The following is a 24,206-nucleotide window of genomic DNA, read 5'->3' as shown; positions in this document are numbered from 1 at the left end:
ATACATAGAAAATGCATACAATGTCATGTTACAAAAAAAAATGTGTTATAAAAGTGTGGATCTATAAAGTGTTAAAATTAAAAAAAAAAACACAAAAAAAACATCAAAATAACCAAAAAGTTCTGATTTCCTTAATCATGTTAAGAAATGAATAAAAGAATCGTTTCTGTATAAACTACATATATGCATGTAGCTATAACAAACAATTTTTGTCATTTTCTTTTTATCAAAATCAATAAAAACAACATAACATTAATCATGTTAATCATCTTAAACAAATCATGAACTTGTAAAAAAATTGTATTTTCATACACTCCAACTTGAACACGTTGCCTCAATATCATACTTTATTTAAAAAATGTTAAGGGGGCTATTTAAGAACCTGCCGTATTTTAATACACATGAATATATATTATGATGTATAACATTGACATCTACTGATAAACTTATAAATAATATTTTGCTAATTTCCTACCAGCATTTTTTTCTTTATCCCCTGTTAAAGGGTCAGACCTTTGTTGGTAATAATTCATGAACATCATATCAATTTTGATGAAATGTAAATATTAAATAAAGTCTGTCTGAAAGTATGATGGCATTGAACAAAACACAAATTTCTTCAAAATTTTAGTAGAAAAACTTTGTATTTAAATGCTTAAATTTGGCCAATGTGGTACCAATCCATTCCTTCTCTCTCCTAATTCAAAATGTAAATTTTTTAATCTTTTAAAAAGCGAGTTTTAATTAAAAAGAATTTTATACTTGATCAAATCAACACAATGGAGATGATAAAAATCAAGAAACAATGTTAAAGCATGAATAAATCTTTTTAAAAAAAATGTGAATTTTGGCTCATAATTTTTCATGTAAACTGCTTTTTGAGTGGGTAGATAGGACAAATCAAAAAATCTATAAACAATTTTTGGCCCAAGTCACCTTTAACATTCTAATAAAGTACATTCTTTTAACTATTTTTTATGTTGGTTTTAATCACTGTGAGTAGTTCCCTCATACTCATCTGATTCCACATCTGAATATCTCCTCTTATATTGACTAACTGAAGAAATGTTATGCATCTGGTATGCATCTTCAACCACAACATTCGGTCTTCTCTCTTGAGACAATAAATCAAAATTGGAATGAAATGATTTATTTAAATTGGAATGAAATGATTTATTTAAATTGGAATGAAATGATTCGTCTAAGTTGGAATGAAAAGATTCGTCTAAATTGGAATGAAATGATTCGTCTAAGTTGGAATGAAAAGATTGGTCTAAATCAGAATGAAAAGATTCATTTAAAGTGTCTTCTTCATCCTCTTCAGATTGACTTTCATTCATGTCATTATGGGTTTCCGAAGGTGTAAATTGGTATGTGTAAGGATCGTCATCCTCTTGTTTTGAATCATGACTTCCAACAGCCTTAAATGACTCTGAATTATACCGAGCTGAGTATGAACCAAGCATCTCCTGTGATGATAATCTCTGATCAATTAAAGGAGGCATTTTACTAACTGGTAACTGGTGATACTGACATTGAATTGTCTCCCTTTCCATAGACTGACAACTATATGTTGCCTCCCTTTTCATAGATTGACAATGGGTTGCCTCCCTTTCCATTGGTTTATATTCAGTCTGATTTGGGATTGAATTATACAAAGGGGAATAACTCTCCAAATTTTGTGATGATGGACTTGTATTTTCAACTATGTGCATCATGACAGGATTAATTTGAGGAGAGTAAGCACTATCTGTTTCCTCCGTATCCTTACTCAAAGACGATGAACGGACATCAGTGCTATAAATAGATTCATCATCACTTACAGAATCATTGAAACTACGATTCTGGTTCCACATTTCAGAAACATTACTATGCGAAAGAAAAGAACTGCCATTATTCATATAATCGATTGAATTTTCTTTTGATTTGACCTCTAGGTCAGGTGTTTTGTCTATCATTTGTGTCGCTCTATTTCCCATCTGTGCATACAACGATAAAAGAGCATTTTTTTCACTGTAGTCTTGAGGAAGATCAGAATAGGATTTAGTAACATCAGGCTCTATTAAATCTGATGGATATAATGCTGCTTTGTTTTTATGATAATACAACTGTGATAACTCACTAATTTTAGTTTGATCATACTGTTCACGAAAAATAACTTCTTCAGTAACCTTTTTACTTGGTAGAGTGCTTTCCCCTGAGCTAGATTCTGTCAAAGTAGGCATTTTCCTTGTAGAATAATCTATTCCCACAGAACTCTCTGATTTTTCAGTGTCAGTTGCCTCATTTTGTCTCACTTGCTGAGCATGTTTCATCAATAGATCCATGTATTGACTTCTAGAAGGCCAATAACTGTCTTCATGATGAGAATGTCGAGCGTCTGTAATTCCAAGATTTTTGTTGGTATTTGACAAATCCAATGAATTTTCTGAATTGACTATATTATTATTAGAATCAAGTTCATTGTTTATTGAACATGGTAGGACACCCAATGACTTTGGTGCTTCAATTGGTCTAAAGCAATACTGACTGTCTTTTGTTGAAGGGTTTCTGACCTGAACTACATCTTTTTGGGTCCAAGGATACACATTTCCACTAACCTGCGTCAAATGGTCATTTTCAATACTTTCTCTAGAGTGCTCTTCAGAAGTTCTGGCACATCTAACAGAACTTTGGTCATTTTCATGAGTCATTATTGGCCTAATAGTTGAATTATCTGTGTGAGCTTGGTACATTTGTCCTGTATCAAATTTCGAACCTAACATAACATTTTGATCTATTGATGTACTGTTTTGTCTTTCAATAGGTAACTGTTGGTGCATTACTTTTAATGCTGCCGTTACCGGTAGATTTGATGCTGCTAGTGTCGACAGATTCGAAGCGGCTATCGTCGGTAGATTAGATGTTGGTATTAATGTCGGTAGATCTGAAGCTGCTATTGTCGGTAGTTTTGGTGCTGCTATTGTAGATAAATTTGCTGCTGCTGGTGTTGGTAGTTTTGATGACACTGTTGTTGGCCATGGTTTACTGCCAATTGCCTCTGCAAAAGTTAACTGCTTCACAACTCCAGTGTTATTCATATGACATTTCATATTGGGTAAAGCAGTTTGATTGTCCTTTTTGTTCATATTTTTGTCAATATTAAACTTACTTTTTAACAACTCCGCTTCTTGACTCATCTCCAAATTGGGTTGTGTCGGAACAATCCAATTGTGATTTACAGGCATTCTTGATTCCTGTCTTTGGAAACCTGTTTTCATTATATTATTTTTATTATTTTCTGTACCTCCTACATGTCCAACAGGGCTTGGATCTGAAATATTCCTTTGACTGACTACAGGAACTCCAGCCGCTAATCCAAATGTGTTGTTTGCATTGTTCGAGCCTCTGATTGGCTGTGATTGACATGTGACAGAACTCTGTAACAATACCTGCTGCTGATAAGCCATCAACCAACTGCTCCATGGAACATTTAATGTGTTATTATTCATATTCACCACATTTGACCAGTTGGCCGTTGGATTTGTTGGATTGAGCTGAAGCTTTGCGGACTGATACCACTGGTAATTATTTGGTACAGTGTATGGCGTCATAAAACTTAAGTTGTTTCCGCTGGCTGCATAATATTGGAGAATTGATTGATAAAGATCAACACTTGGGGATCGGAAGTTCTGGATTCCTGTTGGATGAAATGAAGAGCCTCCAGGTCTCAACATTCCAGTTAGGGGAAAACCAAACTGAGAGGTGTTCATGCTTTGTCCAGGGACTGTTAGTGGAGGAGTTATTGTTCTTTGATAATTATCAATAGGGGTCCATGTGCTTTGGTAATTTTCACCTGAATTTAATTCACTTTTCACTTTTGTTTGATACTCTGCATTTTTAGGTGTTTGAAAAACTGGACTATTATTTCTCACAAAATTAGAATTGACAAATGGGTAAACAAAATTGTCATTGGCTACGTTAAATGGTCTGACATATGCCTTCTGATGAACAGGTCTTTTACCTGGTGACTGAGATACAGTGGCTGAAGCGTTTGGTCCCACTGTATGAGAAGCAACAGACAATCGTGGATGATAAAATACATTTGAATATGTCTCTTGGCTCTCACTATTCAGAAATGTGGTCTTGTCAGTATTGCTCTGCATATTAATTGGTGTGGTATAAAAGCTGCCAGGTGCATTACCTTTAACAGTTGACAAAGATTGAGGAAGAGTTATGGGACTTGATGATGCAGGGGTCATTCCTGAAGGCTGTTGCAATGTTTGTAACATGGATTCTTGCAATTGTTGTTGCTGTTTTTTGTACATTCTTTTCAGTCGTGCTCTGCGATTTTGAAACCAATTCTGAAAAAAAAATGTATAATAGTTTTTAAAGCAAGCAGTTATTGCCCTTTATATTAATCATCATGATTATGTGCAAGATATTACTAATCACTATTTTTAATGAGGCTAAGAAATAAAGTCGGGCTTCTCACTAGTCAATACATAAGTGCAGGTTTTATCATTACTCAAATCTGTAGAATTCATTTAAGGCCAGGGTTTTTTAATTTGTTGGTTTACGGATTTTACCAATGAAAAAGTTGGGTCGGTCGGTCGGCAAAAAAAATAAAAAAAATATGCTATTTTGTCATCATTTCTTAGATTTTAGTTCGATGAAATCAGCTGTCATAAACATCGCATGACATTCTAATAATTTCCCATAAACAAAAAGTGGACGGGGACTGCTTGGATATCATCATTTCACAAACATGAAAAACAGATTCGCGTAGCTCTTAATCAATTCCCAATAACTTGGTGGGCTTGGTGAATTACGATCTTCAAGCACGAAAACTGATAAAGAAGAAAAATGTAAAAACGTCGTACGAAAATAAGTTTCAACACACATGTCAACAAACATAATGGACTCGTCCACTGGAAAAACGAGATTATCGGATTAATCTGTTGTCATGCATTCCCGTTTTTTTTGGCCAAATGGACGATATTTTTTTATGATCTATGAAGCAAGAAAATTTCAAATGATTTTTTAATATTTAGTACTTTAACTTGACGTCTTCTACCTGTCCACATTTGGACAAGTCTATTTCTATCAGATGATGCATCTTACGGACTGATGACAAATACGGTAAACGAATTGATTTTGTAATTGGTTTTAAACACAGGTTTTGTTTCGCAAAATTATTTGCGCAAACCACATTTCAAGGTCAGTTATAATTGATTTGTCTATTTTTAGAAACGTAAAATGGAAGTTTTATTTTTTTCACTACAGAAAGTGTTATCAATTTTAATAGTGATTAATGCATTTCATTTCATAAAAAAACTAGTATTTTAATTATTTTTTAGGGATAATGCATTTGTTACGGTCGGCTGGAATAAAAAAGCATGAAAAGTGAATTTTATTTTTATTCTGGAAATCGGCAAAATCGGATCGGCGGATCTGTAAACCAACAAATTAAAAAATTCTGGCCTAAGGTTTAAATATATAATACAATGTATGTTTTTCTTTTTTAACATAAAATCACATTCACTATCAACATGATCAATTGTAGTTATTGACCTGTAACTGAAAGTAAGAATCACTCCTCTGACAAACATGCCTTGTTGATATTCATTTCACTATAATTTTTTGAAAGTGTCTTTTTTTAGTTTCTTTTCAAATTATTTACACAGCTAAAACATGTTAAACAATATGAAATAGGCTGTTTCAAAAAAATTCAATCTAGTGTACTCAAGTAAGCTAGCTAGTGCACATGTAAAAACTATCTCCAAAAATCTTAAAGGGACACTAGCTGCCAAATTCATATTCACCGATTTGACTCAAATTCTCATATTTTATTTATAACACTATAAAACGCTTTTCCAAACTATCAAAAATATAAAATAAACAATTTACAGGACATGGTCTCAATAAGATGTAGCTTCGTTTCTTGTGAATTTTAGCCAAGACGCCATCTAATTAACTATCAAGTTGACCTTATATGACCATATAAGCAATGTAAACATAAACATAGATATAAATAGATTAAGCAACTCGTGGAATTGGGGTTTCATATGTCTGTTAAATTTTGTATTGTAGATGTTTACCGCTGTATTTATCTTTATAAGAATGATATTGAAAAAAAGTACCTCAACAAAAATGCATGCTGCTTTAGAAGGCAGATTGTGAGCTTAAATAAACGGTGATTCCATTTCTTAAATTATATTGTCTCTTTAAGTGACATATCTCTATTTTCTTAAAACAAAATAATTTATTTACAAATGTACTCCCCCTTTTTCTCCACTATTTTAACACCAACAAACAGCTAAAACATCATAAAATTATATGAGGACACCAACCTATATATAAGAGGTCATTTGACAATTTAAAGGAGGCTCGGGGGTATAAGATTTTCAGAAAAAAATTAAACATTTATTTTTCATTACAAATTTTATTAATTAACAAAAATCATTCCAAAAAATCAATTCGTGTTGGCCCCAGGTGACTTTTACAATGTTACTATCAATGAAAAAGCTCCAAATTATCTCCCTTTGGTGCAAAAATGCCATTTTTTGGTATTAAAATTGAAATATCTTTTTTAACTCATCATTTTTTTATTTCATTTTTCTATTAAATATAAGACAAAGTTCATTTTATATAGAAAAATATATCAAAATCCTATATTAAATAAAAAAATCGATTTAGACCCGCGAGCCCCCTTAACGTGGAAATTCCTATTTAAAGATCCAACTGTGCTGATCATTTTGCTCTAAAATAATCCTTACCCTCACTCGATCTTCTGGTAGATTTAATCTCAATGCAATGGCTTCTAATTTCTTCTTGCAAGGATAATTTGAGATGATAAATACTTGTTCAAGGAACTCCACTTGTTCAGCTGAGTAGTTCGTCTTTTTTCTTCTTTTAGGCATGGAGTAATAGCTTGAGTCTTGAACATCACAGGCTTTAACAGGAATGTTTGGAATGTGTGATGGCTGGTGCAACTGCATATTTCTGGGTGCTAAAAAAATAATTTATATGGGGACGAAGTCCCCAATAACAGTAGAAAATTCAATAAAAAAAAAAATTCGGGAAAATTTCCCGAATTTTTCATTGTACTAATGAACTCAAAATCGTTCAATTTTTTTTATGTCATGTTTTGAAATCCCGGACCTGCGCAGAAATGTACAATATACTTCCTTTTTCCGGTCTCGTTTGTATGAAACTTTGAGTAAAATATATATTTATCAGTCTAGTATAAAATAGGAAGAAACGCGCAATACCAATTCCATTTTTAATAATTCCTTGATATGAAAAAACGTTACCTAATGATAGCGTTTCTTTGTTTACATTGCATATGACGTCATAATTTAAATAACGTCACAACTAAAATCCCTAACAACAGAACCAAACTCGGAAACGTTGCGGTATTTCCGTTTCTTTTTTTTTGACAAATAATTAAGTTACAAAGAATAATTCATACAGACTTCGTCCCCATTTACAGGTAATGCCTGCCTCATATTATATATATATGTAAGGCCAACTAAATCTAATTAGTAGATTTTCATCCTAATTTTTTTTTTAAAATGGGGCTGATTGGAGGATTTTATTTTCTAAATCTTATTTCATATGAAACCTTCTTATCATGTGTTATTCATATATGCAAGTGTAATTTTAAGCTTACATCATGTAATAAGGTATTGTGTATAAGACAATAACAATCAAAACCAAAGAGTAACCAAAGACTCATAAAACCAAAAGACATTTACATAAACAGTTACAAATAATTAGTAGGAAACAACACAAACTCCACTAAAAACCAGGAGTGAAATCAGGTGCTCTGGAAGGGTAAGCATTTCCTGCACCGTATACGGCACCCATCATGTTATTTCTTTGTTCAGTTCAGTAATGATGGAAGATTGTTATGACTAAGGAAGAATATCATGGAGATATGATTTCTGACACACTTTTGTCATAATGACCAATCAGCTCATGATGGGACCATAAAATTGATTGAGTGATGACCTCAATTTGATTGATTCATAGCCCTCGTCTTAGCAACTTTTTAGAAAGCACTGCAGTATTCCTCGTTCAACAAAATCAACATACTTTGAGCTAGCTCTAGAATAACGTATCAATTGAGACACATATACTCCATATGCTGGTGCCGCTTTTTCAAATTCGTAAATGTATATCTCTGATTGGCAACCACTGTTTTACATGTAATTGCCGCTTTAGAAACCTATTTTATAGTAAACAGCAGAAATAGGGAGAAATGCTCTCTTCAGTTGGACTACCTACATCAAATACATTTGGCTTTCTTGTGTTGAAACAATAGGGTTGGTCCTGAATATACAAGATGCAAATATAATGATTACAATGTAGAACATGCTGTTTTTCTACAAAAAACGAAAGGCATGGCTAAATCTAAATTTAAGAGCTTGCTATAAATTAATAAATTAAAAATGCGTATGTTTGTCGATTTTCTGAATTCAATATACAGATACCAATCTAAAAAGTTCATGATTGTGTCAATTTCTTTATTCCAGTCAAATGTGTTCCACGATTCTTACGCTTTTGTGTTTTTAACAGTCCAAATTTCTTGACATGTTGACACAAAGTCATTGCATTTATTTATCAGTCAGGGGACTTACTGAAATAAGTGATTTTTAACTCACTTATTTAAGTAGCAAAATCAAAGTTTTGTCACAAATTGGGATTTTGTATTTTTTTCAATTTTAAACACATAGGTTTAAATAATATCTTTTAATTAGTAAAATTGAAAAAAAATGAACTTTTTGCTTCTTTTAAGTAGCAAGGTTTATGCCTTTGATGCTATCATTTAGCTGAAAATTCTATTTTAGTTGAAAAAATGCTATAATAATGGCTTTACATAATGAACTGATACTTTCTTCACAGATTTTTCACAGCAGTGGAAGTATTTTTCCTGTAAAGTAATCAAGGTTTCATCTTTCAGATTATGTAATAAAATTCTACTGTTCATGATAAAAATTTCACTGTTCAGGGGTGTTGAAATTAGTTGGGGTTATTAAAATAATTATACTTAAATAAGTGATTTTTGGGAAGGAAATTGAGGTATGATACTAAAACAAGTGATTTTAATGTCATTATCCTAGATTCAGTACAAGGTCATAAACTAAAATGACCTGGTCATTCTAGACAACACAGATGTTGGTTCTGATAAGTTTAGAAACATAATTAGTCCCTGGATCATTTGTATTCTATATTTAAAGCTACAATAAGATTAAATCACTTCTATTGATTAATTTGTACTACTTGAATAGGTGATTATTAAAGAAAGACAACTCTTACTTCCAACTTTTATGGAAATAATGTTATTTAAACCAGTGATTTAGAAAATTACTCATTTAAGTAAGTCCCCTGACTGTTTATTAAATAAAATAAATCCAAGGTGTTTTACTCACAAACATTTGTGTCATTTGTGACACAGGGCGATAAATTTTTCACGCCCTTCTGGTAATCAATCTCTATTCTCGGTAAATGATGTTATCATCATAGATCAGCAGAATATATCGAGGTAATCATTCAGTAAGAATACTCTAAGAAATACCAAGGATTTGTATAGTAAGACTTACTATATATATACAAATCCTTGGAAATACGAAAATCGAAATTTGAAACAGGAAGTTTTACATGAAATGAAATTATCGACGATTACCAGTAACGGAAATGAACAAAATCCGGAAATCGTATTTTTTTTCAAAAATAAAAAAAATCAGGGCGGGCGGGGATGAAAATCTATCAATAAATTTTAATTGGCCTAATGACATACAAAAAATATATCAATAAATTAAGTGTCAGCAACATGGGGAATATTAACGAGTAGTCTACTTTTAAAAGATAAAAGACATCGATGGCTTATTTGCATATATATATATTATGTCTTGCTAGGTCATATAATCATGATAATTATCAAATTTATTTCCTATTTTTCAGGTGAAAGCCTTTTATAGAAAATTATCTGGGTTGAATTTTTCTCAGTGTTCAAGGTTGTACAGTTGCCTGTAATTACATGTATTTACCTAATACAGTAGACTCCGGCCAATCGGATACCCAAAATGTCAGCTAAAAATATCCGATTGTCCGATATATTCAATTAGCCGATGAACTATATTCCTCCAAGTTTTTTTTTCAAAATTGACAGACACAACCCTAAGATATCAATAGCTATTATAGCTGCTTTATTAATGGAAATTTGTAACTAATCTCATTGTTTTTTCAGGTACAAGTTCGGATAATTCGGTTGATTGAGCAACAGATCGATCAGTTGATAATAATGTATTTTGTTTATCTGTCAGTCTATTGATTATTAATTATTAATTATGTGTTGATTATCTGAATAAAATATGTACCATTTAAATAATGTGACTTGTTGTTTTTGCGTGATTTGTTTCATTTGTGTGTTAAAACAGGTAAAAGCTAAAAATAGCTATGAATTTTCGGAAGTAGGCCACAGGTAAATTCTATTAATAGGTACAAATTCATGCCGACTATAAACTTCAACTGTAATCGTACTCAGATCTGGTGGAAAGTTGTTTAGTGGACTATAATCTACCGCATCTTTGATTAATTTTTATATTTATCATGTTTATATTTTTCATTTTTGCTATTTACCATAAGACCCACCTGCTTTTACATGGCCTTTTTAATTAAAAAAAAAGTTAAGGACAAAATGCAACAACATATATATGGTAAGTGATGGCCCCTGTGAGGAGGTATACTGCATCAATGTAAAAGTTGATAGATGCATGTTTGAATTTGACTTAAAAACATATTAGAATTTTCAATACATAATATCAAAATGTGGTTAATATTAAGCATAAAAGAAGCATAAAAAAGTTATTTGTCAAAGAGCTTAATTCAGGTTGAAAATCAATGAAGTTAGTGCAAAATTATGAGAGTTTATTGAAAATCCATATTTTTGTGTGAATAGAAATAAAGGAATTTCAACTAATATGCAGAATCTTAAATTCAAATATGAGCTCTTATACTGTAAAAATAAAATTAAAATTGGGGTCACCGGGTGAGTGAGGCACACTTTTTCTTAAATTAACTGTACAATCCTTATCAAATCAATTTATGGATTATCTCCCCTTATATAAATAATTTAAGTTCAAAAATAATGAAACAAACAAAAAACTATTCAGTTGCTTTTAATGATACATGTACACTCTTATTTTCAAAACTGACTTGATAAATTTTTTTTTTACAGAAGACACACTGATAATGGAAATAAAAAGGTCAGATGAACTTTATCAGAGCAACATGAACACAAGCAATCATTCTGTACAAATAAAACATCCAAAAATATCCATATTTTTACTTGTCATGCTTGTAGCATTTTTTCTAGAATTTTACAATTGACATTTTGTCCCATATTCTTTATATTAAACAATTTCAACACAAATTATACCTATTTAAAGTAAAATACTTTGGGTCGTCAACTTTCAAGCATTTTAAAAAAGAGTTAACAAAAAATATTGTAAAGTTTTGACAGCAGTTTAATAATAAAATTTCTTTTGATACAGTATGTTAATGTAAGTAATTTAGTGACAAATATATTTATTTTACTATGTTTAACTATCCCTTACAAAGTACACCATTATACATCTGATTGTATTGCACATTAGTTGAAAAACTATATTCCCATTAGGGAGCTACCATTTGATTTTTATGGGGGGGCTAGGATGAAAATTTTTGTCCTGCATTTTATTTAAGCTGTAATTTCTGTCCTGCCTTTTTATTTTTCACTCTGTTCGGTCCTGTCTTTTTTTTTAGTTTATCCTGACTTTTTTTTACCTAAATTGTCGTTCTGACTTTTTTTTTTTGCAAGTGTCTCATCCTGCCTTTTTTTTTTACTCAAACCTGCCTATTTTTTCAAATTTCATCTTAGCCCCCCCATAAAAATCAAATGGTAGCTCCCTTAGGGATCAACCATTTAACTTCAAAAAGAGGAGGTGGTGTATGATTTGTCCAGTCAGAATTTGTTTCTGTTCTATCAAGCGGCAATTTATTTTTCTAGTTTTTCATGGCTATCAATCAAATATTATTTTCAACATAAACCATATTTTGGTTGGTGAAAATCTGGATTCAGAATATTTTTGTTAAATGGCATGAGGAACAGAATATTAAAAAAAAACAAAAAAAAAACATTCAAACCCACCCTACCCCTTTCCACATACATGTATATGCAAGTTGATTCACTTAGGCCAAATAAAATACTGAAAATTTTAATTTGCAAAATACTGCATGCTTAATTCATTATTGTGATTTTGCAGTTTTAGACTAAAATGCGATTTAAATTTTTGCGATAATGTGAAAATTTCCTGTTGAACTCGTATAAAAAAATTTCAAAATGCAAGTTCAAATTATTGCAATACACCTTATTGCTATTTAGTCCAATCCGAGAATTTACACAACTTCCTGTTTGGGTCATGCTGCCGAAAATAGAGGTCATCAGTAGTGAGCTGAGGGAGGAAAAACTTTAGAAAATGGACCATTAAGAAACTTTGATAGAGTATGATCCACACTTTTTCAAAATTAAAATAGAAGTAAAAAATATTTTGGTTTTAAGTTTTTACGGTAGTTTAAACAGGTCTCATTAAAAAGTATCATGCATGGTGCATTGTTTAAACAGGGTCCCAGATAAGCTTCAACTGGATGAAAAAGTTGTGTAATTTTAGAACTTATCCTGAGTGGAATAAATAGCGATTAGGTGTATTATAAACCTGTCACATTTTTCACAATAATTAAAAATATCGCAATAATTTCTTAATTTACAGTAAATAATATGTGTGTTCCTTTTAACATTTTTGATAAAAAAAAAATAAGGGTAGGTAGGAAGGGATTTTTTTTCATTTTACAATCTTTTTTTTACATGGAGTCTATGGGTGAGAAATTCTGACTTTAACAGAAAAATTACCATAAAACTTTAAGGTGGCGGCTATTCCTGAGGGTTTGGATGGGGTTAATTGATTAAAGAATAATGCCCTTAAAAAAATGAAGATTAGAGAATAACAGGCCAAAAAAATTAAGATTAGAGAAAAAAGGGGTTAATTTTTTGAAGATTAGAGAAAAAAGGGGTTATTTTTTTTAAAGATTAGAAAAAAAAGGCGTGAAAATTAAATGTTTACAGAATAACAGACCCCCATCCAGCCAGACCCTCATTCTTAAACTTAAAATATATGGTAGGTGGGGAAATAGAATATACATGTATATTTATTAGTGCGACAGTTGAAAGAAATGAAAATATTTCCAGCTGAAATAACTAGGACTAATTTTGTCTCAAGCAATACACAGGCATGACATTGCACGACAGGGTCAACTGGGAGTAAACTTCTAAATAAACACATATCATACATCGATGATGATGCTGTATTCGTGCAGGATTTATAAACCTACCGGTAACCTGTAGTTGGTTGTCATGTTCATTTTTGTTTGTATCAACCGTTCTGGTGTGTAAATTATCTCTGTCTGTCATACTCGTCGATAATAAACCAATTAATTAACATCAAATGATAAATGATGGGGCACCTGCTGAAGCACGTGGTCAATTACCTCTCAATTAACCAATCGGATGACGATACTTTAATAACCTTATCTAGGTTACCGGACAGTAAATGCTTGCATTCCGTAATACTGTCATCTGCCAAAATGTAATCTTTAATTTTTAAGGCCACTTTTTCTTTTTCTTTTTTAAATTTTCGCACTTTGTAAACAATGGTAAATTGTTATATAGTCTCTTTTTCCGTATAAATTTTATTCATAATCCAGCATCACATAAAAAAAGAAGGAAAGTTTTCTCCATGACGATGCCCTTTACCTAGTGATCCCATGTTGCTTGTCTTTTATCTATTGGTCTATTGGTCTCATGTTTCATTTGAACTACAATGTATCTATGATAATCCATTTGTCCAGGTTTCAGGCCACGTCATCTATTGGTTTCATGTTTCCTTTGCCCTTATCTATTGGTCCCAAGTTTCATGTCTCTTTATATATAATTAGTAAAGGATGCAGTTGCCTTTATCTCATATAGACACAGGATCCATGCGCCTACTTTTATTGGTCCTTGGTGACGGTCATATATACATTTTTGTACTTAATCTGTTAGAACGATGCATGTTTCATGCCCCTTTATCATGGGTCCAAGGTTTTTTGTTCTGAGGTCATGTCAGTGTGCATAATTTATTTACCAAAAAATAAATAAATTCATTGATGCTCATTTAAAATTATTTATACTTTCATTTTTTATTCCTAACTCATTTGACGAAAAAAATATTTCTATCTAAAGAACTGGTGATGGAACATTTTTAATGATCAAATTTGAACCTTGATTTACATAATATAAGATAAGGTAAATTTTATTTTCCAAATTAGGTCCCCAGGGGGGCATATACACATAACATATATAATTGATAAAACAGACAGTATAAAGTCATACAGGTATTATTTGTTAAATAAAAAAGTATTTAAGAGTTGCCTGAGATGTGGCAAACTTTTTTTTATTTTTTTTATTTTTTTCCCTCATTTGATTTTAGAATATTTTGCTGGAAATGTATACATATAAATGATTGTTTAGCTGTAACAGACACCAAAGGACGATGCTCTATATAGATTATATAGTATAGCAGATATATCCCATATTTTTTGATAATGAAGTACCTTTCTAGGAATTGTGAAAACACAATCCCAATCCTTCAATGTTTTTCAATTGGTGGCGTGCTTAATAGTAAATGTCTGAAGTGCCATTGAAAAATAAATAGCAAAGCATTAACGAACAGTAACTGTTGAAGTAATACCAATGACCAAGAAGCAAATATAATACGATACATAATGTACTATACACTGTACATCAAAATAAACAGCACCAAACCCTAGATGTGCATGAAATGTTTTTTTTCTTTTTTTCTGCAAGGAACAATCATACGTGCATGACATGTACTGTGTGCTAGACTCATGATAGAAGCTAGTCAGTTTCAGATTTATTTATAAACTGTAGTTTTAACAATGTCATGTTTTTATATGGTTTGAAAATTTCATCTTTCCAATGACCACTTTCCATGTAAATAAAGCCAAGTTCTAGTTACACTGCAAATGGTAAACCGTATATAAATCTCGCAAATAATCCCATATTCCAGCGGTTTTCTTTCCAGTCAGAATGTCCTTCATATTGTAGAATGGTGAGTGGCTAGTACATTTGATAGTTTCAGTATCAAATCTATTACATATTCCTCAAGATACCGCTGATTTATATTAAAATGAAAAAATAGGTCTTAAAATTTTATCACAAAGTGACAAAGGTATCACCAAAATCCTGTATATCGACACTATATTTTCAGTCCAAAATTTAGTCTGATTATCCAAATAATATGTATTTAAAATATGCACATTATCAATCTGCATATTCTGTATAGAATAATAGATGTGAAATATAACTTTAGCCTCGTAAATATTTAGTGTGTTAAGAGGAATAACTCTTCCTTCTTTTTCTTGACTGTTAGCGTTGTAATTTAAATATAACAGATTTTATTCATCTATTTGCAATTAAGTCACAACTTGGACGAAGACATAGTGACAGATCTAGGGGCGGGGCGGGGGGGGGGGGGGGGGGGGGGGTGTTGAGGGGTCCGGGATTTGCAAACCCATTTTTTAGGACGATCAATGCATTTGAATCTGGACATGGAGTTGGAGCCCTACCCCCTTTTTGTCCTCGGTTGGGAACCCTCCTTTTGAAAATGGCTGTAACCGCTCCTGAAGGCGGTTGTGACAAGTAGAGCAGGGAAACTTCAAGTCCTGCTCTTCAGCAGCACTAGGTGCACCCTGTTTTTCGATGGGTTTTATGTTGCTTAGTATTTAGATTTCTGTGTAATGTTTTGTGGACGGTTGCCTGTCTATCCACAGGTACTTGGGGACATGGTAATGCTTGTAAGACCCCCCTCCTCTTTCCCCCAAAAATCTGTTATTTGTTTGTTTTCCATCAATTCAATTATTTTTGTGTTTTACTGTATAATATGAACATAAATATATATACTAGAATGAACTCGAATGTATTTCCTATTTACTATTTACTACCAATTCCAAGTTTATAATTATAATTATCAATGAACACTGTGGATAGTTAACTTGGAGTTGGTCATCTTTGTCTTTAAAATTTCATTAAATGTTCTGGGTGTCATAATCACCCAGGAACACATTATGTACTACACGAAATAAATTCATTTATTGATCGAGGTTTCATCCGCTTGAGCAAATAAGTTAAAAAAAAAATCAGAATGATGGTGTCAGTGTTCAACTTGACATATTGTTATTAAGAAGCATAAATGAAAAGTTTTTAGTATCAAATAGCACTGAGAAAAGAAACAGGGAATGTGTCAAAGCGACAACAACCCGACCATAGAGCAGACAACAGCCGAAGGCCACCAATGGGTCTTCAATGCAGCGAGAAACTCCCGCACCTGGAGGCGGTCTTGAGTTCAATGCAGCGAGAAACTCCCGCACCTGGAGGCGGTCTTGAGCTGGCCCCTTAAAATATGTATGAAACGTCGCACGATACTGGTGTCACCTAACGTTGCAGACTCAAAGACGTAAGCCAAAATAAATTGGAATGCATGTTGTTCAGATGGCTTTCAACAATAAATTTTAAAGCATATTTTTTAAGGGCTTTAGATTCGTGTTTTTCTTAAATAAAAGATGTTCAGTGTACAGTGATAATGGACATCAAACTAAACTCCGAATTATACACAAGAAACTAAAATTAGACAAGACTAACAAGGGCCAGAGGCTCCTGGCTTGGAACAGGCGCAAAAATGCGGCGGGTTAAACATGTTTATGAGATCTCAAACCTCCCTCTATACCTCTAGCCAATGTAGAAAAGTAAACGCATAACAATACGCACATAAAAATTCAGTTCAAAAGAAGAAGAAGCCGGAGTTTGATGTGAGAAGATGTAACAAAAGAAAATAAATAAAATGACAATAATACATAAATAGCAATAGACTACTAGCAGGTAACTGACATGCCAGCTCCAGACCTCAATTAAACTGATTGAAAGATTATGTCTTCATCATATGAATATCAGGCACAATCCCTCCCGTTAGGGGTTTGGTATCATACTATCATAAAATATATGAGAAGAACATAACCCGTGTCATGTGTTTATTACCGATGCAACGACCCTATAAGTGAATCAATATTAAAGCCAAAAAAATGCAATCTTTAATGACTAGCTGACAACAATATCTTAACTATATCTCTTCTTTAAAATAAGTCTGTTTAAAGGTTTTGTACGCTTTTGAGGTGAATACTGACATTTTTGTGCTTTGTAAAGAATATTACCATAAAAGAAATGTATTATTTTAGTATCACTTGGAAAGAAAAGCAAACATATTAGCATCTCGCTGTACTTTCTAACCAAATCAATCATTACGCGTTGTTAAAAATGGGGACGCAGATGGTATTGTATTATTTCCGATTGCTTTTTTATCTTGTTCAGAACATGCAAGAAATGTTTGCCACTGGACGTTGAGCAACCAGCAATCAATCAATCAATAATAATTAAAGCTTAAAAAATTTTATTCTAGATTTTAATTTTTTATTACTATATACAATGTACATTTGTAAAGAATTTAAAAAGGACATACATTTGTACATGCAGTGATATAGTTTCTGGAAATGGCATGATATCTGAACTTATGAATCATATAAGCTGCATTTTGTAACTCAGTATGAAGTAGCCAGTTGTGTGGGGATTTTTTGTCTACTCTTGATGCCAGTCTCTTTATACTTGTTTTTTGTCAGGACGTAATTCACCATCGTCAGTAGTAAATCTATCATTAGTCGTGGTTTGTTCTTTAGTCGTGGCTTGTTCTTTAGTCGTGGCTTGTTCTTTAGTCGTGACTTGTTCTTTAGTCATGGCTGGTTCTTTTTTCGTGGACTTGTTGGATTCCTCACCACTGCTTTGATCGGTATTAATATTAACGTTAGGTTCGGGGCCAACTTGAGTTCCCTCTTCACGACAACAGCAACAAAAGCGTGAACAATATTTGTCTAAAATAGAAATCTCATTTGTTCTGACATGAAAGCATGTTTACCCATATACATTTGTACAATCAAAAGTTGTATGTTTAACTGCATGTATAAAGTTTTCCCTATTGATATTTATAGAAGGAAGTTTCCAGGAAGGTCCCCCTTAGAGAAGTTCTAGAGTGTCATTCAACACTAAGATTCGTCCATAAAAACTTGCCTTGAATAAAATAAATATACGTGAAACCTGACTAAACCGAAAACCTGTATAAACCAAACATGTTCGTAAGCACCGTAATATCAAATTATGTGCGTTGTGAACCTGATAAAAGCAAACATCGGACAAAACCGAACAAAATCGTAAGTCCCGAACAGGTTCGGTTTAAAAAGGTTTCACTGTATCTATAGACATAGAAAATTCTTCCATCCCTCATCTTTATTGGTTAAAATGCCATGCTTACCACAACGAAGATGCCAGTATGAAAATTGTGTAAGCATAATTATAGTAGTTGCTTGTGCTTTGTATCGATCTGATGAGATACACCCTCGTGTCCCAGGTTAGAGAGGGCTGGGCGCCTACAAACACCGTTAAACCCGTCACATTCTGTGTCCAAACCTAGGAACCTATAATTCAGTGGTTGTCGATTATCATATTTTTTTCGTTTATTGTTTCGGACATCAATCACGCCGTTAGTATTCTTGGTTTATTTTTTCGTAACTTTGTCATTTCGGGGCCTTTTTATAGCTTGCAGCGCATGTGTTTTCTTATTGTTGAAGGCCTACTTCATTTGGTCTCTGGTGGAGAGTTGTCTCATTGACAATTATACCACATCTCCTTATCTTAATATTGTACATGAACATATTTTGTTATACACAATATCACTATAATAAATATATTTGTATTGTATTGTATTGTATTAGATGAAATTTGTCAACTAACGTTTTTAAAGTTTCATCATGTTCGCTTTCTTTAATGTTTTTACTCTTGGTGATTTTAAATCATTTTGGTTTTTCATAAAATATTTTATTGATAGATCTAAAAGTTACAGATGTAATGGGAAATTGCGATTGAAAAGGTAAATCGAAATTATTGGGGACCTAGCTATCACCTCAACAAACCATGACTCTGCCCATGCATGTTGTTTGAATGTTGAATCATTGACGATTAAACTACATCGCCTTTTGATGAATTATTCTCTAATTTAAAAACCTAACCCTCGTATACATATTAATAAAATACTAGTTAAATACTTTTATAGCATGCCATGCAGCATCCTCCACATTGTAAAAGCAGACTTAAACCTTTCAAAACTACCTCCACAATTTCGGCCATGATAGCACTAAAAAAAGAATACAATATGAAGTTCATAATTTGCAAAAGAGAATTTCTGTTAATATAGAGAATTTATGAGAAGAAAAAAAATCAAATGTTAATGTTAACTACGGAACCAAGACTTGCTGCAATTCCATTTCTTTCTTTCTTTTTTTCTTACTAATTTCTATATTTACTGAAAACTTCCAGTATACTGATTGCCCTTCGAGAAAGGCTCTTCAGATGTCAGTATAATGGTATTATCTTAGTTATATAGCAGTAAAATTATTAAAGGGGCAAACTTGAAAAAATAAATAACAAGGAAGGGACATTTAGCAAATCTATACGGAACTGTATTAGCGCCACATATTTTGTTTATATTTCTCCTACGTCTATGTTTTATGATATAACGCAAAAGGTTGGATACGCTTGTTGAAGACAACAGTTTTTGCTTAGATAATTATGTGGTATATGTTGGTTTTGTAATTTAGAGAATAATGGGCTAATAGTTCAGAAACACAGGCCGAATATGAAATAGAGAATAAATAATATATATATATATATATATATATATGAAATAGAGAATAAATAATATATATATATATTTAAAAAAGGTGCTGAAATATAAAGAACTAAAAAGAATGACCTAAAAATTTAAAGAATGCAGAAATGAAGGTAAGGACCCCATCCTATAGTACGTTCTAATGCCGAACCTACACATTTGATGTTAGACATTCAGATACTTTCTGTTTCTCTATTATGAGAATTTTATATAATATGCTTTAATAATGAACTACCTGAGAATTGCTTCGAAAAGAGAAAAATAAATAAACAAACAAACGAAAACAATCTTCGACCTACCTGTTTAATAAATTTTCCAGAATGTGGTACTACCTTTATAAAAAATTATTGTTTTATAAATTGATGTACGGAAATACACTTTATTACAAAAGACTAAAGACAAACAAACGAAAAGAATCTTCGACCTACCTGTTTAATAAATTTTCCAGAATGTGGTACTAACTTTATATACAATTATTGTTTTATAAATTGATGTACGGAAATACACTTTATTACAAAAGACTAAAGACAATAGATAATCTCTTATCTGATTAATTAGTAAATTGAGTTGAACTCTAGCCAAAAAATAAAATAAAAATGCTGTAGATGACAACTGACAGTAAATTAAAAAGTTCCCTATATATAATCAACCTATTTTTCCCACGAAAGGGGGCCCCAGGCCCCTGCTCACTGGATCCGCCTATGTAAATCAGGCAGCTTAGACATTGTTTTAGAGGGGGAACAGCCTTATATTGCAACTGAAAAAAATAGGATAAATCTTGCAAATAATCCACATGTCGGAAATAGTTGTACTTGAAAACTTTTAATCTAAATTACCAATCATGTAATGAACATGTACAACATTGCTGTAAGCTTTTACGTTTGGCGTGGTTTTCAAATTGTATATCTTCCGTTCATGCACAACCGATCTACATCAGTTTCACAAAAAAAAATGATAAAACCCGTAGGTCCTTCTTTACAATTTTAACCCCCCCCCCCCCAACTGTAAGTACTATATTTTTTTTTTATATTTAAATAAGCCAGGTATTTATGTTTTACAGGGATCATTTAAACAATGAATATACTAGTAGCCAATAATGATTAGTAAATTACATTTCATAGGTAAATATGAATTAAAGTGTTATCTGCACATCACTTCCGCATTGTTGTATTTAGATACGACATGTGGAATCTTTCTTATAGAATATCTTACTTCAGTGTTTAAATGTTTTATATATATGTTTAGTGTTTATAAACCTTTGTGGCGTTTAGGGAACAACAATTTAACTTCAAAGGGGGTATGATTTTTTTCTAAAAAATATTTGTATTCCAAATTAATTTAATGAAAAAAATATTGTGGTCAAGCAGATGACAAATACTATTTATTCTGAATACGGATTTTCCAATATATCTATTAGTGTTAAATTTTGTAAAAAAAAATATTTGATCGATAGCGTCGAGAAACTAGGAAAAAAATGCTCCCTTAGAGTTATTATAAGATGGTAACAAATTCAGGTCAAACAGTTTTATTCTGTTGTCCGAAGTGTGTTTAAAACTTTTAGTTTATATACCAAATGAAAAAAAAAAAAAAAAAAAACGACACTGAAAAACAAAATATTCATATAGGTAGCAAATATTTTATAAAAATGCAAAATTCATTTTTATCACTCAAACTGATTTAACCTGTAAACGAGTTCATGAACCCCTCTTTTTTAAAATGACATTTGGTTTGATAACGTATGAAAATTATACGTGTATCAGTTTTCAATACTGCAGTTTTTTTTTTAAATTTTACAAATATACAGCAAATTATTACGTTTGTATTCTACGTTCATTTGATAAAATGAGTTATTTGTAAAAATAAAATGCACAAAATCACATGACATTTATATAAAACAGAATTTACAAAACAATTAAACAAAAAACAGCTTTGTGTTTATTTTGTGTTTAAAACTAAAAAGTTATGTAATTCTGTCGAAAGGAAAAAGACGCCCACAAATCCGAATTTTGAGCAAATATCCCAAATTTCTACCTCAATTTATTCAAAAAGTAGCATATGGTGGTATATTTGTTTTTATTACATAATTGATTTCAGCCTATATACAAATTTTATCAAATTTTCTACATAGAATCAACTTTATCGTATGCCCTTATTACATCATTTAAAAATACAACAAAGCTGACAATGGTAAACGTAAACCGAAGCAGAACACTTGATATTTTGAACAAAACAATACAGGATAAATGTTATATAACTTTTTATAGTATAAAAATGCATGTATGTGTTGTATTAAACAGAAAGGGACAACACTGCCTCCTCTTTACTGATCTCTTCCTTTAAATTGGTCAGAAGGTCAGCTCTCTAATAGCCTGTTCTTCGGCTGTTAAAACTTCTGCAGGATTAGATGGTAGTTTTGTAGGATTAGATGGTAGCTTTGTAGGATTAGATGGTAGCTTTGTAGACTTAAATGGTAGCTTTGCAGGATTAGGTGGTATTTTTGCAGGCATAAATTGCAGCTTTTCAGGCTTAGATGGTAGCTTTTTACTTAAAGCCATTAGAACATTGGATCTACCGCCATCTTTATCTATTTTTGTTACATTATTATCGCTGTGATTGACTGTATTATTTCCTCCGCACGAACAGGAGCAACAGCATGAACAATCTATGTCTGCAATAGAAAATAAGCAGATGCTCGTTTTGACATTAAAAGTCAAGGTTGATTACCAATCAAAAGATGTTCTAACAGTTTTGTGTATTTGGTTGTACACAAAATCTAGCGATTCATGAAAGACCCCCATAAAAGAGTGAGACAATTTGATCATAAAACTAAACTCAGTACTCAAAGAACAAAATATGTAACAAAGTCTATAAAAAAACAGTTGTGCAAAGAATTCGGATCAAGCGGTCTGTCTTAGATTTTGAGTGAGTTCAGAATTTTTTTGTCTGTTTGAAGGCCAGTTTGATAAAGAATAGCATTAACAGCTCTATTTCTTTGCTTTTTGTGTACATGTTTTTGTTGCTGTGCATGAACTGGTTTTGGGTAATGATGGATTGTTAAATGTACCTCATATCCTTTGTTTTTCTATTATATGGACTGTAAATACAAAAACAAGTTTTTTGATTGGTTGATTTCTGAGAATAAATTCGGTATACGTAGTTACTCAGTTCTCAGAATACAGCATTTGTGCACGAAACATACATCACGTATTTTGATTGGTTAATTGATTTAGCCTAAGTCATAAACAGAAAAATAAACCAGCTTAAAGTCAGTTTGAATGAGAGAGTTGCAAGCATGATTAAAATTAATAACTTTTATGATATTTTTACCAACTGGAATAGGGTAACACAACTCGCGTTTTATTTGGCTCAATGCAAATACCAAAAAGATCACTACTCTATCCTTTAAAAAAATAAACGATATGTGGTATGATTGCCAATGAGACATCTTTCCACCACAGGTCAAGCTGACAATACCCTACTTAAAAACAAATATATATAAAAAGAGCACGGAGCCTTCAGTTGGCTCACACCGTAAGCTATAAAGGGCCCAAAACATGACTAGTGTTAAAGCCATTCAAATGAAAAAGCATATTTTTGCAACATGACTGCATGATAATGTTGTCAGAGAAGTTCATCTAGTACTTGATACTTAACTGAAATTACTATCAAATTTCCATAAGCAAACAGATAATACCATATTTACAACAAAAAGAAGTACAAAGTCAACATGTTGTTTTCAATGCAACTTGCCTATTATTACATGTATGTCAGCCTAGCTCAAATATGTGTCCTATCCTCAGATCGATTTCATAGTCTATATTGCGTCATAGCTGTCACAGATCTATGTCGTTTTTTTCCCGCTCGTGTCATCATGAATGTTATATTAGGTTAATTTCAGAAGGACGCGAGATTGCTGTTACCCAAATTAAAATAATGTATCAAAATGAAAAAAACACATCTTTTGGAATTATTTGTTATTAATATTTTTACCGCATAGCTCGGTCCGCTTGCAACACCTGCCACATTTATAAATTAAACTCAACCCTTGGTAAACATAGCAGCATATTTCAACCATGGTTGCCCTGAAACAAATATAAAAAAAAATGCTAATTGAACGAAATTAAAAGAGCCTTTACGTCTAAATCTGGGCAGACTCTGAGAGAAACTTGAAGGAACAACTATTTAAAGGGGCACTAGCTACGAATTAAAAAAAAAAAGGTTTTTTTTTTGTTCTTTTGTTGAATCACATTTGAAACTGTAATAGTGAAATGAAAAGTCGTATTTAGCAGACAAATTGGT

General features: G+C 32.0%; 1 protein-coding gene and 1 long non-coding RNA gene across 2 annotated transcripts; both read right to left on the bottom strand.

The window, feature by feature from the left end:
- Positions 1–215: 215 nt before the first annotated feature.
- Positions 216–13,576, bottom strand: LOC139503818 (uncharacterized). Its single transcript, XM_071293750.1, has 3 exons — positions 13,414–13,576; positions 6,759–6,991; positions 216–4,343 (listed from the first exon to the last, which is right to left on the bottom strand). Exons 1-3 carry the CDS (start codon positions 13,490–13,492, stop codon positions 987–989), a joined length of 3,669 nt encoding a protein of 1,222 aa, XP_071149851.1. The 5' UTR covers positions 13,493–13,576; the 3' UTR covers positions 216–986.
- Positions 13,577–17,580: 4,004 nt separating this feature from the next.
- On the bottom strand, positions 17,581–19,375 carry LOC139502954 (uncharacterized). Its single transcript, XR_011658984.1, has 2 exons — positions 19,285–19,375; positions 17,581–18,057 (listed from the first exon to the last, which is right to left on the bottom strand). It is a non-coding gene; the product is annotated as an uncharacterized lncRNA (long non-coding RNA).
- Between the last annotated feature and the right edge of the window lie 4,831 nt (positions 19,376–24,206).

This window comes from Mytilus edulis, chromosome 14, assembly GCF_963676685.1.
Source record: "Mytilus edulis chromosome 14, xbMytEdul2.2, whole genome shotgun sequence".
In the NCBI taxonomy this organism is placed as follows: Eukaryota; Metazoa; Mollusca; class Bivalvia; order Mytilida; family Mytilidae; genus Mytilus; species Mytilus edulis.
The sequence above is the reverse complement of the archived record's forward strand: the minus strand, read 5'-3'. Positions and strand labels throughout refer to the sequence as shown.

What these genes read in the sequence shown, in the direction of transcription:
- LOC139503818 (XM_071293750.1), bottom strand. Translation starts at nt 13,492, where the DNA reads ATGACAGACAGAGATAATTTACACACCAGAACGGTTGATACAAACAAA. An exon ending in CAACCAACTACAGGTTACCG is followed by an intron (nt 6,992 to 13,413) that starts GTAGGTTTATAA and finishes TTATTTTTTTAG; the next exon opens with CACCCAGAAATATGCAGTTG. An exon ending in TACCAGAAGATCGAGTGAGG is followed by an intron (nt 4,344 to 6,758) that starts GTAAGGATTATT and finishes TTTTTTTTTCAG; the next exon opens with AATTGGTTTCAAAATCGCAG.